Source organism: Callospermophilus lateralis, chromosome 5, assembly GCF_048772815.1.
Source record: "Callospermophilus lateralis isolate mCalLat2 chromosome 5, mCalLat2.hap1, whole genome shotgun sequence".
Taxonomy (NCBI): Eukaryota; Metazoa; Chordata; class Mammalia; order Rodentia; family Sciuridae; genus Callospermophilus; species Callospermophilus lateralis.
This window is the reverse complement of record NC_135309.1, coordinates 115,575,164-115,587,618: the sequence shown is the minus strand read 5'-3', so window position 1 is coordinate 115,587,618 and position 12,455 is coordinate 115,575,164. Positions and strand designations below refer to the sequence as shown.

Sequence of the window (12,455 nt, the reverse complement as noted above, 5' to 3'; positions counted from 1 at the left end):
GTTTTTTGAAACTTTTGTTCCATTTTTTATAGTTGGACAAACATTATCAAGCAATTATTTTACATTTTTTCTTTTTATCACTCCTTAGTTTTATATAAGTTTATAGGATTAAAAATACATAATTAATTACCTAACTCAGATTGTATATCTTTTTAAAACTGCAAATAATAGTATATTTAGATTAATTCTTTGAGAAAGTTTTTTTTTTTTGTTTTATTTTGTCTGGTAAAACTGGACTCTAAACATGTTTTGATTGGATCTTTAAACATGTTAATGCAGAAATTTAAAAATCTGTTATTTTTATCATGGAAGTTATTTCTTAAGGTATATGTCTACCTCAGAGTAAAACCTGACAAATTTAAGAGCCCATTCTCGAAATTAATAGTGGTACACAGGGCTTAAAGGGAAAAAGGTATTTTCACTTCTCTGTATCTAGCATTTTAAATATGCAGTTAACATATTTTGTAATGAACTTTTCAACATAAAATTCCTTTTCAGAATAAATAGAAATTATTCTTTCTGTCAATTATAACCTCCTACTGTGCACTTTTATTTAATTAGTTGGGGGGTAGGGTGAGCAGCTTCCACCTCAAGGCACAAAGTATGCTCTGAAACAAGGCCAGTTGTTCTGGATCCATAGGGACAAAAAAAAAAAAAAAAAATGGAAACACACGAATTGATATATTATTGCCAGACAGAACTGAATTTTTTTTTTAGATCCTCTTCCACTTACTAGCTTTGTTTCCATTAGTAAATTACTTAATCTTAGCATCTATGTAGCATAGCTTATAATCATCTCTTATCCTTTCATTTGAGGAAAGAGGAAGTGAGGGATAGAAATACTGTTTTTAGCACAGTGCCTGGCACAGATATCCTACCAATTTGGAGGCTGAAGCAGGAGAATCACAAGTTCCACGCTATCCTTGACAATGTAGTAAGGCCCTCAGCAAAAAATAAAATAAAAAGGACTGAGAATGTAGCTCAGTGGTAAAGCTCTCCTTGGGTCAATCCCTAATACCTAAATAAATAAATGAATAAATAAGACCGATGACAACAGTAGTAGTTATTTTATAGTTGTACTTCTTATAGTAACTTCTTGTAGTAACTATTCCTATAGATGTTTCTTCTTAATTATTTATGCTAAAATGTAAATTTATTGAGAACATGAACTTTCAAACTAAAGCATCTGAAAAACATTAGTTCCTGATGAATGTTCCCATACTTGAGAGGTTCTTTATTTATCTGTTTTCCATTTATTAAATAGTATCTCATGGATGTACTTTCTGGTTACTTGAGTATATTTTAAGATACAATTCTGTGCATTATAGATGGTATATTTGAAGAATACTTGTGCGTATTTATTTCTAATTACTCTTATGATCTTCTAAGTTTTAATATGAGTCATAATAAATTAGTGATTTTAGTTGTATGTGAATTATGATGGGGATTTAGTGCTTAAAATTGGTAATTAATATACTTGGTTTTAATGATGTGTCACTTTTCAGAAGAAAAGATTGTTTTTTAAATATTTATTTTAGTTGTTGATGGACCTCTATTTTATTTATTTATATGTGGTGCTGAGGATCAAACTCAGTGCCTCACACATGCTCAGCAAGCGCTTTACCACTGAGCTACAACCAAAGCCTGAAAAGATGGTTTTAAAATAGTATTTTCAGTCAGTGAAAGGGTGGGATTCTTTTTTCTTTTTTTTAATATTTATTTTTTAGTTTTAAGTGGGCACAATATCTTTCTTTTACATTTATGTGGTGCTGAGGATCGAACTCAGTGCCTCAGCATGCTAGGTGACCACTCTACCACTGAGCCACAATCCCAGCCTTGAAATTCTTATTTCTAAAGCTTTAATGTATACAGAACTTTTTTTTTTTTTTTTAGTTGTCCATGGACCTTTAATTAATTAATTAATTAATTTATATGTGGTACTAAGGATTGAACCCAGTGCCTCACACATGCTAGACAAGTGCTCTATAACTAAGCTTCAACCCCAGGCCCATGACAAACTTACCAGGAACTTATTTTTGGCAAACAAATTGTGTCAGTACTAGATTTTGTGTATATTTGTACTTTTGCAAGACTGTTTATTTCTCTGCTTATGGTGGTATTATACATTTTTTTTCCAGAGCATGAAGGGGAAAAGCAAAAGCAGTCATGACCTGCTTAAGAATGACCCGCATCTCAGTTCTGTTCCAGCTGTTGAAAGGTTAGTCTGGTGCTGGTATTATCCTAAGTTCTTATTTTCAGGCTCAGATCATTTTCTTGTTTCCTTTGTCAGCAAATGCTCATATCTTATAAGTCAAACTTTTAAAAACCCAAATCCTCTCTGCCAAAATAAACATTTTAATAATGGAGGTAGAGAAGAACTTCTAGCATGATGGAGAGAAGCACTGTAGTCACTTTCACTCTTCTCGGTATCTACCTTTGTTGAATTAATTACATTTAAAATTAATTCTCAAACTTTTAAATCTTAGAATAATCTGAATACTTGGAACTGTTTGCTCAGAAAGTTTAATGTTTAAGTTGTGTTTTTAACTTTTTATTTGAAACATTTTTATATTGGTTGGTGTCATGGGTAAACAAATCAAGATTGAAAGGTTAGTGTGAAGAAGTCACCATATTTTGGGCTATACCACTGAGTATAAATTCTCACATCCTTTTAGAGGTTAACAGAAAATTGTCTTACTTTCTTGGCTCTTTTTGCAAAGATATTGCTTAGTGTCAGATACAATTGCACATGATTATTGGGCCAGTGTCTCACAATGGGGAGCTAAAATAGCATTGTATTGAGTTTAATTCATTTTCAAAAGTCCTATTTCAAAAAGTTCTTTTCTTAACATTCTTTTATTTGAAGAATTAGGTTTCTTTAGCCAGAATACTGCAAGTTAATAGAAAAAAAAAATTTTTTTCTACAGTTAGTTGTTCATTAAAAAAAAGTTCATTGGTGGCTTTTGCTTTAAAAAAAAAGAAAATTTCTGGGCTGGGGATGTGGCTTAAGCAGTAGCACGCTTGCCTGGCATGCGTGTGGCCCGGGTTTGATCCTCAGCACCACATGCAAACAAAGCTGTTTTGTCTGCGGAAAACTAAAAAATAAATATTAAAAAAAATTCTCTCTCGCTCTTGCTCTCTCTCTCTCTCTCTCTCAAAAAAAAAAAAAAAAAAAAGAAAGAAAGAAAATTCCAGTGAATCATTTATATGTTAATGTAGCATAACTCTTATTCATTTTATTAAAAATCATCTGCTGTAGAGTGCCATTTTGAGATTCCTATGATGAAATAAATTTTGGAACGTTAATCCCTGCAAACTATTCTAATTTTTTTTTCATTTTTAAATAATTTTATTTGTTTTACTTTGAAGCTAAAACTTATTTGTTTTACTTATTTTTTGTAGTGAAAAAGGTGATGCAACAGGAGATTTAGATGATGTGAGTATTAATTTTAGTACGTATATGGCTTGAACAATTTGTAGAAAGTTTACATTTTACAAAAAATTAATTTTTTCCTTTAAAAGATAACATAGAATTGGAGATGTAACTAAGCGGCAGGGTACTTGTCTAGCATGTACTAAATCCTGGGTTCTATCCCTAGCACTAAAAAAAAGTAACATATATTACTTTTATAATTTTACATGCAAGGTTTTGAAAATTTTGAAAAATAAAAATTGTAATATTTTGATATTAGAATATTTTCTTCCAAATATATATGTTGTTTTCTTACAAAATTTGAGTCATATATTTGAATTTCTATCCTGGTTTTTCTCCTTCTCAGTGATATTATATGAATGAAATGTTGTAATTTTAGTTTATTATGTTAATAGTTTAAAGGTGGATTGGGTGAGCGTCTGACATGACATATGGGAAATGCTTGCATCAGTTGTTTGTAGCAGTATTCCTTTTTATACAGACATTTCAGAAGATTCTCATATAAGACTCTAGTGATCTTTATTAGGTATACTGGTGAATAAAATTAATAAAATAGAAGGAAGATGCCCTTTTAATATGTATGAAATAAAATTTTTCTAATTATCCATATGCTACTTTATATAAAAACCCATTGATCTGTGCATTGTATAATTCAATGGAAAGTACATAACTTTCCATTTATGAATATAGATTTATTTATTACTATAGTCAAAAGAGAGGATTCTCAGACTATCTCTAAACTGTTATGTGTTCCTTTTAAATGACTCAATCTAGGAGTCCTTTCCCAGGAAAATGTACTATATCCACAAACAAAATTGTGTGTCTTTACAGGGTGTGTGTGTTTTAGATCTGAGGCCTAAGCAAAGCACATATATGTCAGTAATTATCAGCTTTCAGTGCTTAAGAATTTAAACATCTTGTTAAAACATTCACAGTTTCTATCCCGAGAGATTTTGGTTCAAATGAATGCAATGAGGACTAGGATTTTACTCCTCCTACTCCAAATAGCCATGTAAGTAGTTTGAGAACCAGATTTTGAAGACCACTCACTGATGTAGGGATTCACAAGCCTCAAATTAAGAATCCTGCCTCACCATGAATCACAAGATCAAAGAATCACAAAAGGAAAACTTGATATAGTTTCTTCCTTCTCTTTCTCTCCCCTCTCCCTCTCTTCACTGCTCCCTCTATTAATGGTGGGAGCTATTCTAGAAATCAAAGATATAGCAGTAAGCAAAACAGGCCAGAATTTTAGCTCTCATGGAATGTTTTCCTTAATTGGTCGAGAGACAATAAACACATAGATACTAAGTGCTTTGGAAAATTAGCCAGGGAAGGGTAATGAAGAGCACTGGAAGTGGGAGGTTGGTTCTGCCATTTTAATGGGATGATCAAGAAAAGCATCACAGAGAGAGTTGTATATGAGCAAAGAGCTGAAGGAGAGAACAAGGCAAAGGATGCGGATACCTAGAATATGAGTTAGAGAACAACTCCAAAGTTGGCTAGTGTTCCTGGGCTGCAGTTATAGAACATTAAATTATGTCAAGGAGAGAAGAGTTTTGAGTGAGTTGGGAATCCATTGCATGTTTTTCAGGAGAGAATTAATTTCTATGACTTAGATTATAGGAATAAACCTCAGCTTCTGCATTATACCTCCTCTACTTGAATTAATTCCCTGGTTGAGGTCTATTCTGACCAACTGCCTCCAGAACCACTTTCCCATGGGAGAAGAATAGGAATGTAGATAAGACACAATATCCCTGGTGATATAGATTGAGTAGTCTATGCAGTACAGAGGAACTAGATATGAATTAAGCAAACAACCCTTTCTGGGATTATATAATTGGCCTAGAGCAGACCCTAGGGGCATTCCCACCTGGGTCAGAGTATTCAAACTTTTAACTAGTTCAAAACACAAAGCTGGCTGAGAATGCAATAGAGTCTGAGATAGATTCCTTGAAGAAAAGGGGAAATTAAATGACTGACAAATACTCTGTTTCAATTTCTGCAGGATGGAGATGAAAGTGCTGAGCATGATGAATACATTGATGGTGATGAAAAAAACCTGATGAGAGAAAGAATTGCAAAAAAGTTAAAAAAGGACACAAATGCAAATGTGAAATCAACTGGAGAGGGAGAAGTGGAGAAGAAATCAGTCAGCCGCAGGTGAGTCAATTATTGTGCTCTGGCTATTAGAGTTTTTGTCTTTTTAGGTTTGACTAAGACTGAGTCCTTTACTAAACTTATATATTTTTTTCAAACTGCCATATCATAATGTTTGATAAATGTAACAGTTGTGCAAATTGTCCCATTTAGGGGCCTCAAAGAAAATGGACTAGGCTTAAAGAAAGTCTGTTCAGCAATAGTCCCATGAGTCAGATTCCACTTCATTTTTCTCTGATCCCTTTGTGGAAAGGCTCTATATACTTTTATATGTAGGGAAAGCAATGTATTAGCTAGATGTAGAAAGTTGTGTTTGTTTAATACCAACGAGAATAGTTGAATCATTTTCATAGAAAGAAAAGAGACATCCTCAAACAATTTAAGTGACTAAAATTTATCAAAATTGGTGAAGAAAGTGTGTGGGACTGAAAGTATTCTTAAGTGTATTTTCAGGTCTGATTTACCAAATACCACATACCCCTCCTAATCTCAGTAGTATCATAAAAGAAATTTCAGTAAATGATGAGGAATTCACTGTTGGGTGGTAAAATTTTGTTGGATTTTGTGACTCAATGTTTTATTCTTCTGAAATTCAACTCAACTGAAAAAATCCTCTTTATGATTCTATGATCACACTTAATGGTATACATTTTAAATGTTGCTTTATGAAAGTAATGGTATTTGTTTTCTTCAGATGGTCTACATCTGGGTAAGACAGATGTAACTACATATAAATAACACTTTTTTCTATTATATTTTTCAACCTCATGTAGGAAAAAAAAAAAGCAAATTTTCATTGCATAGGTCCTTCAGTTTTCTTTTTGTAACCAGAAACAAAAGTGATTCTTAGGAATTTTCCCTGAAGGTAGAACTTTTTGCATTCAGAAATGGTATTTAATTATCTCTTTTTTTTCCCCCAGCTGAATTCACCTGGCAGTCAAGTAATCACTGTTGAATAGTTTAATGTAGATTAACTTTGGGCCAAACTGAGGGAAGATATTAGTGATCAGATAGATGCTTCTACATACATGGAGTTAGAGCCTCCCATTGACTCTCTAACTTTTAGTCAGATCATCAGTATAATCAAGGATGTATAATGTTTTTTTCTCTCTCACTCAAGGCAGTGTGTCTAACTTTTAAAGATTAAGTTTATAATAGAACAAAACCTTTAAATTTCAAATAAATAAACCACATACTTATTTATATTATATTTAAATGCTCCTTAGGCCTTTGACTATGTCTTCTTGGTTTTTGTGTAACTTTAAATACTTACATATGCAGTAATTAATGTAAATTATAATTTGGCAAAAGTGAGTTTTCTGTAAAAACTAAATAAAGCTTATTTTACATGTAACTTTCATAATAGTCTTTATAAAATTGGTTGCTTAATAACAAATAATTAGGAGATTACGTTTTGCAAAATATGTTCATTTTTAAAACAAAGGGTTATCCTTAAAGGATCCTGTTATTATATGGGCCTAATGAGCAAACACAGCATTGATGGCTAGATGTAGAAACATGATCTTGATTGGGAGACTAGTGGGGGCCATTTAAAAGTTTTTACAGGTGAATGATACATTGAGATTGTATTTAGTGGGGAGAATGAATTTATGGAAGGGTGTGTTGGGTTGGTAAAGAAACTGATAAAATACCATAGACTAGTGGCTTAAACAACAGACGCTTATTCTCAGCTCTGGACACTGAAGATCAAAATCAAAGTGCTAGCCAGTTTGTTTCTTGGTGGGGACCCTATTCACACTTTCTTGTTGTGACTTTACATGACAGAGAAAGAGGGATCTCATCATGGGGGTGTACAGTTAATTGGCTTCCAAAGGCCCCACCTGCACTTAGCATCAGAATAGGGTTTAGAGCTTCTACATGATTGGTCCATAATGAGAGGGGAGAATGGAGGAGACAAGTTTGAAAGCTTTTTCAGTAAATCCACATGAGAGATGGTGTGAGCTGAACTAAGGAACTTGCTATTTTATAGAATTTGCATGAACATGGGTTTAAATAATAAGAAATATTCTCAATCTCATTTGAAGCTTAGTTTTATGATAATTCTTTACATAGGAATGTCTTGGTAGTATCCACTCATGTTAACAATTTTTCCTTTTTTATAGGTGAGAATAATTTGCACAGTTAAAATCAGATAACATTAACTGTATGAGTATTTTGTATATTCATTGTATTGGAAGAAACTATATTCAAATGGTTTAAGGGTCTACCAAGAAAAGTAAATTAAATGAGAAAATTAACTCCCAAGATGACTTAAAAATTTAGATAAATACATGAACATTGTAGGCATTATTTGATCTTATCTTTTAGAATAAAGTAGTTGGCAAAATGAACCTATAAAATATAGTGCAAACATTTATTTAAAACTGTTCTTTTCTTCACCCCATATTTTCAACTTTGAAATGCTTTTCTCTCTCTCCTTCTTCCTACCTCTCCTACCCACAAAAAGAAACAAAAGAAAAATAAAAGAGTTCAGACAAGAGGAGAAAATATAGATTTTAGGAGAAAATTCAGTTTTTCTTTCTGTTCTAGAAATTTCCATGATTATCTCATGATCACATATTTTTAAGTTCAGAAAATTTCCAAAACCGTTAGTACTTTTTGTTAGTTATACCAGCTTCAATATTGCTTAAGTTTCTGGAGTTAATTTTATAGTTAAAAAAATAAATAAAAAACAACAACAAAAAACAAGAAACTCCCAAGTTTTAAAATATTATAATGTGGCAAAAGAATAATTATATATAAAGGAAATTCACTGCTTAGTTTGAGTTACAGTGGGTATAGTCAAAAAAAGAGGTCAGTGTGAAATCATCATCTATTCAAATCAGTGTTCTGGATGTATACAAACTTTCATCTGGATGTACTTGAAATACTTACTCTGTTATCCTTCGGTAATTTTCTTATTTGAGCAGTGGGATCAGAGACTAGACTAGCCTACCAGCCCTTTAGGCAAGGAGCTCTTCAAAAGTATACTTTTACTGAATATTTATGGTATTGCTTCTCTTGGTAAGAAAACATTTGGAATCTGTTAAAGTTGTTTATCACTTTGGATGTTAAAACCTACAAGCAGGTTTACTGAGTACATAATATTTAAGCTGGAGAATGGTATTTGACAATGTAATTTTCAACAACAACAAAAAAATACAGTAGAATCTTCCCCTAATAATGTATTCTCAATGTCTCTGGTCATGTCTTTGAAAAGTACTTAGGGGTTCAAGGGAAAATCCAAAATTTCCCTGACTCTGTCCTTATGGAATACGTAACCTTATACCTATTCTGATTTTTCTAGGATTTCTAGGATTTTCCTTGCCTCCCCTATTTTTTAAAACATCAATTTATCTTTCTTTCTTGTTCAACCCATTTTGATATGCCTATATCTTGACTATGGATGTTGTTCCAACAGAATCACATAGCTGCGTACAAGTGGAGTTTTAGTTTCCAGCCTCAGCTGTGCCATTTGTGCTTATCTTAAGCCCCACAATGTTTACATCAAACCTCCAGCTCACTCTCAGCACATCACCTAGCTTCCTGTTTTATAAAATAAAAGGAAACTTCTTCAACTCTTACTCTTTTCTCTTTCCTCTTACCCTTTTAGACCAATTCACACCTCCTTCTGTGCTTGAAATGAAGGAATCTCTCTGCCCATTCACAAGGGACTATCCTCTCCCTTGCCTTCAGTTTTCTCCTTTCAACTGTCCTTTCCCTCAGCTTGTGAATACAATTAAGCCTGTCTAGCATTTGAGAGTGGGAAGAAAAGCATTCTATTTTATTTCCTGTCCCACCTCCTTACTTTTTCATGTATTTCTAAGTCCATATCATCTGGCTTTCCTTCCATCACTTGACTGAAATTACTTTCATAAAAGCGATCTGCAGGCAAATCAAATGGGATTTTCTAATTTTTTTTTTTTGTGTGTGTGTGTGGTCTATCTGCTGTGGAAATTATCTTTTCCCTCTTGAAACTCATTTTCCTCAGGAATTTTGCCATTTAAATTGTTGTATGTGATTCAGGAGCATTAGTATAATGTAGGAACTTAGTCTCAGATTCCACCCCACACCTTTTGAATCAGAATCTGCTCTTTAACAAGATCCCCAGGTGGTTTGTATGTACAGTACATTAATGTTTTAAGAAGCAGTTTTGTAGAATCCTAAGTTGGGGACATTAGGGGGAGTGGGAATTCAGTGCTCGACCACTGAGCTACATCCCCAACCCTTTTTAATTTTTTTATGTTGAGACAGGATCTCACTAGTTGTCCACACTGGCTTCAAACTTGTGATCCTCCTTCCTCAGTCTCAGTCCCTGGGATTGTGGGCATATACTACCGCATCTGACTGGAATACTAATTATTTTCTGTACTGAAACTTAACTGCAACTCAAGTTTTATGTTATATTAGCTCCAAGGTCACAGCTTGGTACTATATTCTCTAACTCTAGAGGGTATACTTATTGCCCCCTAGTCACACTTGCATGTTAGTGAGTATGATATTAAGTTATACTTTTTTTTTCTTCTTTGTATATCCTTATACTTCCTTGAATGTATCCATTTTTTCTTTTTATCTTCATGGCGAAATCTTATAGATACCCAAATATTTATATAAATGAATGAATAAAGGCTGGGTAAATCCTTTGTTGACAAACCATTTTCTCCTCTGGATCCTATAACTTGCTTGTATTTCACATGGGATTTATTGATTTGTCTATTCTTTGCCTGAAGTAACTAAGCTCTTTTAGAAATATCGTCTTATTCTCAATGAGCATATGGTGATTGGTCATTAGAATTTGTGGAATGAGTAGATGAATAAATAAATTATTATGTTGTGTTTATTATAGGTTCTCACTCCCAATTTCACATTAGATTCTCTAAGGAAGCACTAAAAAATACTGATGCCAAGGCCATAAATAGCGATTCTGAATCATTTGGTCTGAGGTGAAATTTGGACACATCCTTTATTTCTTTTTTTTCTTTTTCACTTTTAATTTATGTGTAATATACATGCAGATTATGGCTATATGAACCATATTTCATAGTGCATGCTATACAACTTGCCAAATTTTTGTAAACTACATGCTTCCATATACCCATTACCCAGATCATGAAAAGAAAAATTGCCATTATTCAGAAATCCTCTTCTGCCCCCCATTTTGATCACTTTCTCCTAAACACTTTTCTAACTTCTATGAGCATGCATTGATTTAGGGCAACAGTATTTTTAAAAGTTCTCCAAATATTCTAATGTGCATCCAGAAATGAGAATCCTTCTCTTCAACACATATTCCCTTGATTGCCTCTAAGGTTTAGAAGAATAATGTAGAAGTAGAAGGTATTTCCATAGGGTGAACTTAGATCCTTTCGCAGTATGACAGAGGTGTTTACATCAGATCTTATGAATTTATCTTACTTGATTTAAATCTTGAAAGATTAGTGAGAAGGTCAATTTACAAGGTTATTTTAGTGAGAATCAAATAATGTAAGAAGAAAAAATATGATTTTGAGTATACCTGATGTTTTAAAAGATGTGTGTTGGTAAAGTATTAAATCAATGTGTCAGTCTTGTTTGTACATTTAATCACCTAAGAACAGGCCCTATCCCCGATCAAGTTAATCAGAATTCTTTATTTACAGCCAAAATATAAATTTAAAAACACTCTAGTTTATTCTGATGTATATCCAAATTTTGTTAAGCTTTTGAGACAGTTGCAGCTTATTTTTCAGAAAGTCCTATTTTAAAGTTTATTGTGAAGAATCTTTTTGTTACCTGTAGGTGGAGCTCAACAGCTGCAAATTAATCATATAACCCAAATTGAGCCTTTTGCCCTGCTTGTTTTCAGCATTTGTTTATTGATTCATAATAAATGACTAGACAGTAACATCAGATGTAACAAGCAGACCAGATAGTCAGAAGTCAGTTCTTTGTTGTGATGATTACAATCATGAAAAGGCTATCTCTTATTACATAATATCTATCTGTAATTTTATTGTGATTATTTTTCTAACTTTATTTTCATCAAATTGAAATATAAATCAAGGAAATCTTGACAGACTTGTAGTCTTTTAAGTTTCAGTCTTGGTGTTTGAACAGGTTCTGGTTTTATCAGTGATCTTCTATTTACCTGACATATTTAATTGACTGCAGCATTGTTTTTATTTCATGAAACAGCTCTCTTATTTGGTAAAATTTACAGTTTACAAATGAGCTGTATTGGGTTGACTAAATATGAAGTATCTCACTATAATGATAGTAACATATTAAAGTTGAGGTTGAAGATCTTATGAATTAATTATACTTTAAATTATGAATCAAGGATAATACAGTCATAAATAATGTAGTTATATCTTCTGAGGCCTGTATGAACGCTTACATGAGCTGCTACTAATTTTAGTCTCTCTCATCTATCTTTGTTTGATTTGTGATATGTACTAGCATTTCTTATTGCACTTTGAATTATTTTCCCCCCCAGGATTTCTAGACCTCTCATAGTAATTGATAAGCTTTCTTTCAGAGGATTTTTGAGTCATAGTATACTTTGTGTTTTGGTTTTTCTTATTTTATGGTCAGACTTAAAAAATATAGAATAGTCCTATATAAACTTTGCTTGATATTCAAAATTGTAGTTCAGTATTTACATTTTAAAAAACGTAAAAGGTAGTACATATTTTTAAATAATAGTACAAACTTAAAAGAGAGTATAGTAACAAATATTGAAATCCACATTCTAACAAATCAATTTAAATCATCATCTTTAAGATGACCCCTTCTTTACCTCATCACAATATTTACAGGCAAGAAATAAAGTTAACCAGGTGGAGTATTTTTGTTTCCTTTCATCTCTTTTCCCCAAGAT

At 32.5% G+C, this 12,455-nt stretch overlaps 1 protein-coding gene across 1 annotated transcript in view; it reads left to right on the top strand.

Annotated features, from left to right (window-relative positions):
• Cwc27 (CWC27 spliceosome associated cyclophilin) overlaps window positions 1–12,455 on the top strand; it is a 218,236-nt gene that overhangs the window by 33,230 nt on the left and 172,551 nt on the right. Inside the window, exons 8-10 of the mRNA XM_076856115.1 lie at window positions 2,139–2,218; window positions 3,403–3,436; window positions 5,445–5,599. Of these exons, the coding sequence (XP_076712230.1) occupies window positions 2,139–2,218; window positions 3,403–3,436; window positions 5,445–5,599 (269 nt within the window). The remainder of the gene's footprint in view (window positions 1–2,138; window positions 2,219–3,402; window positions 3,437–5,444; window positions 5,600–12,455) is intronic.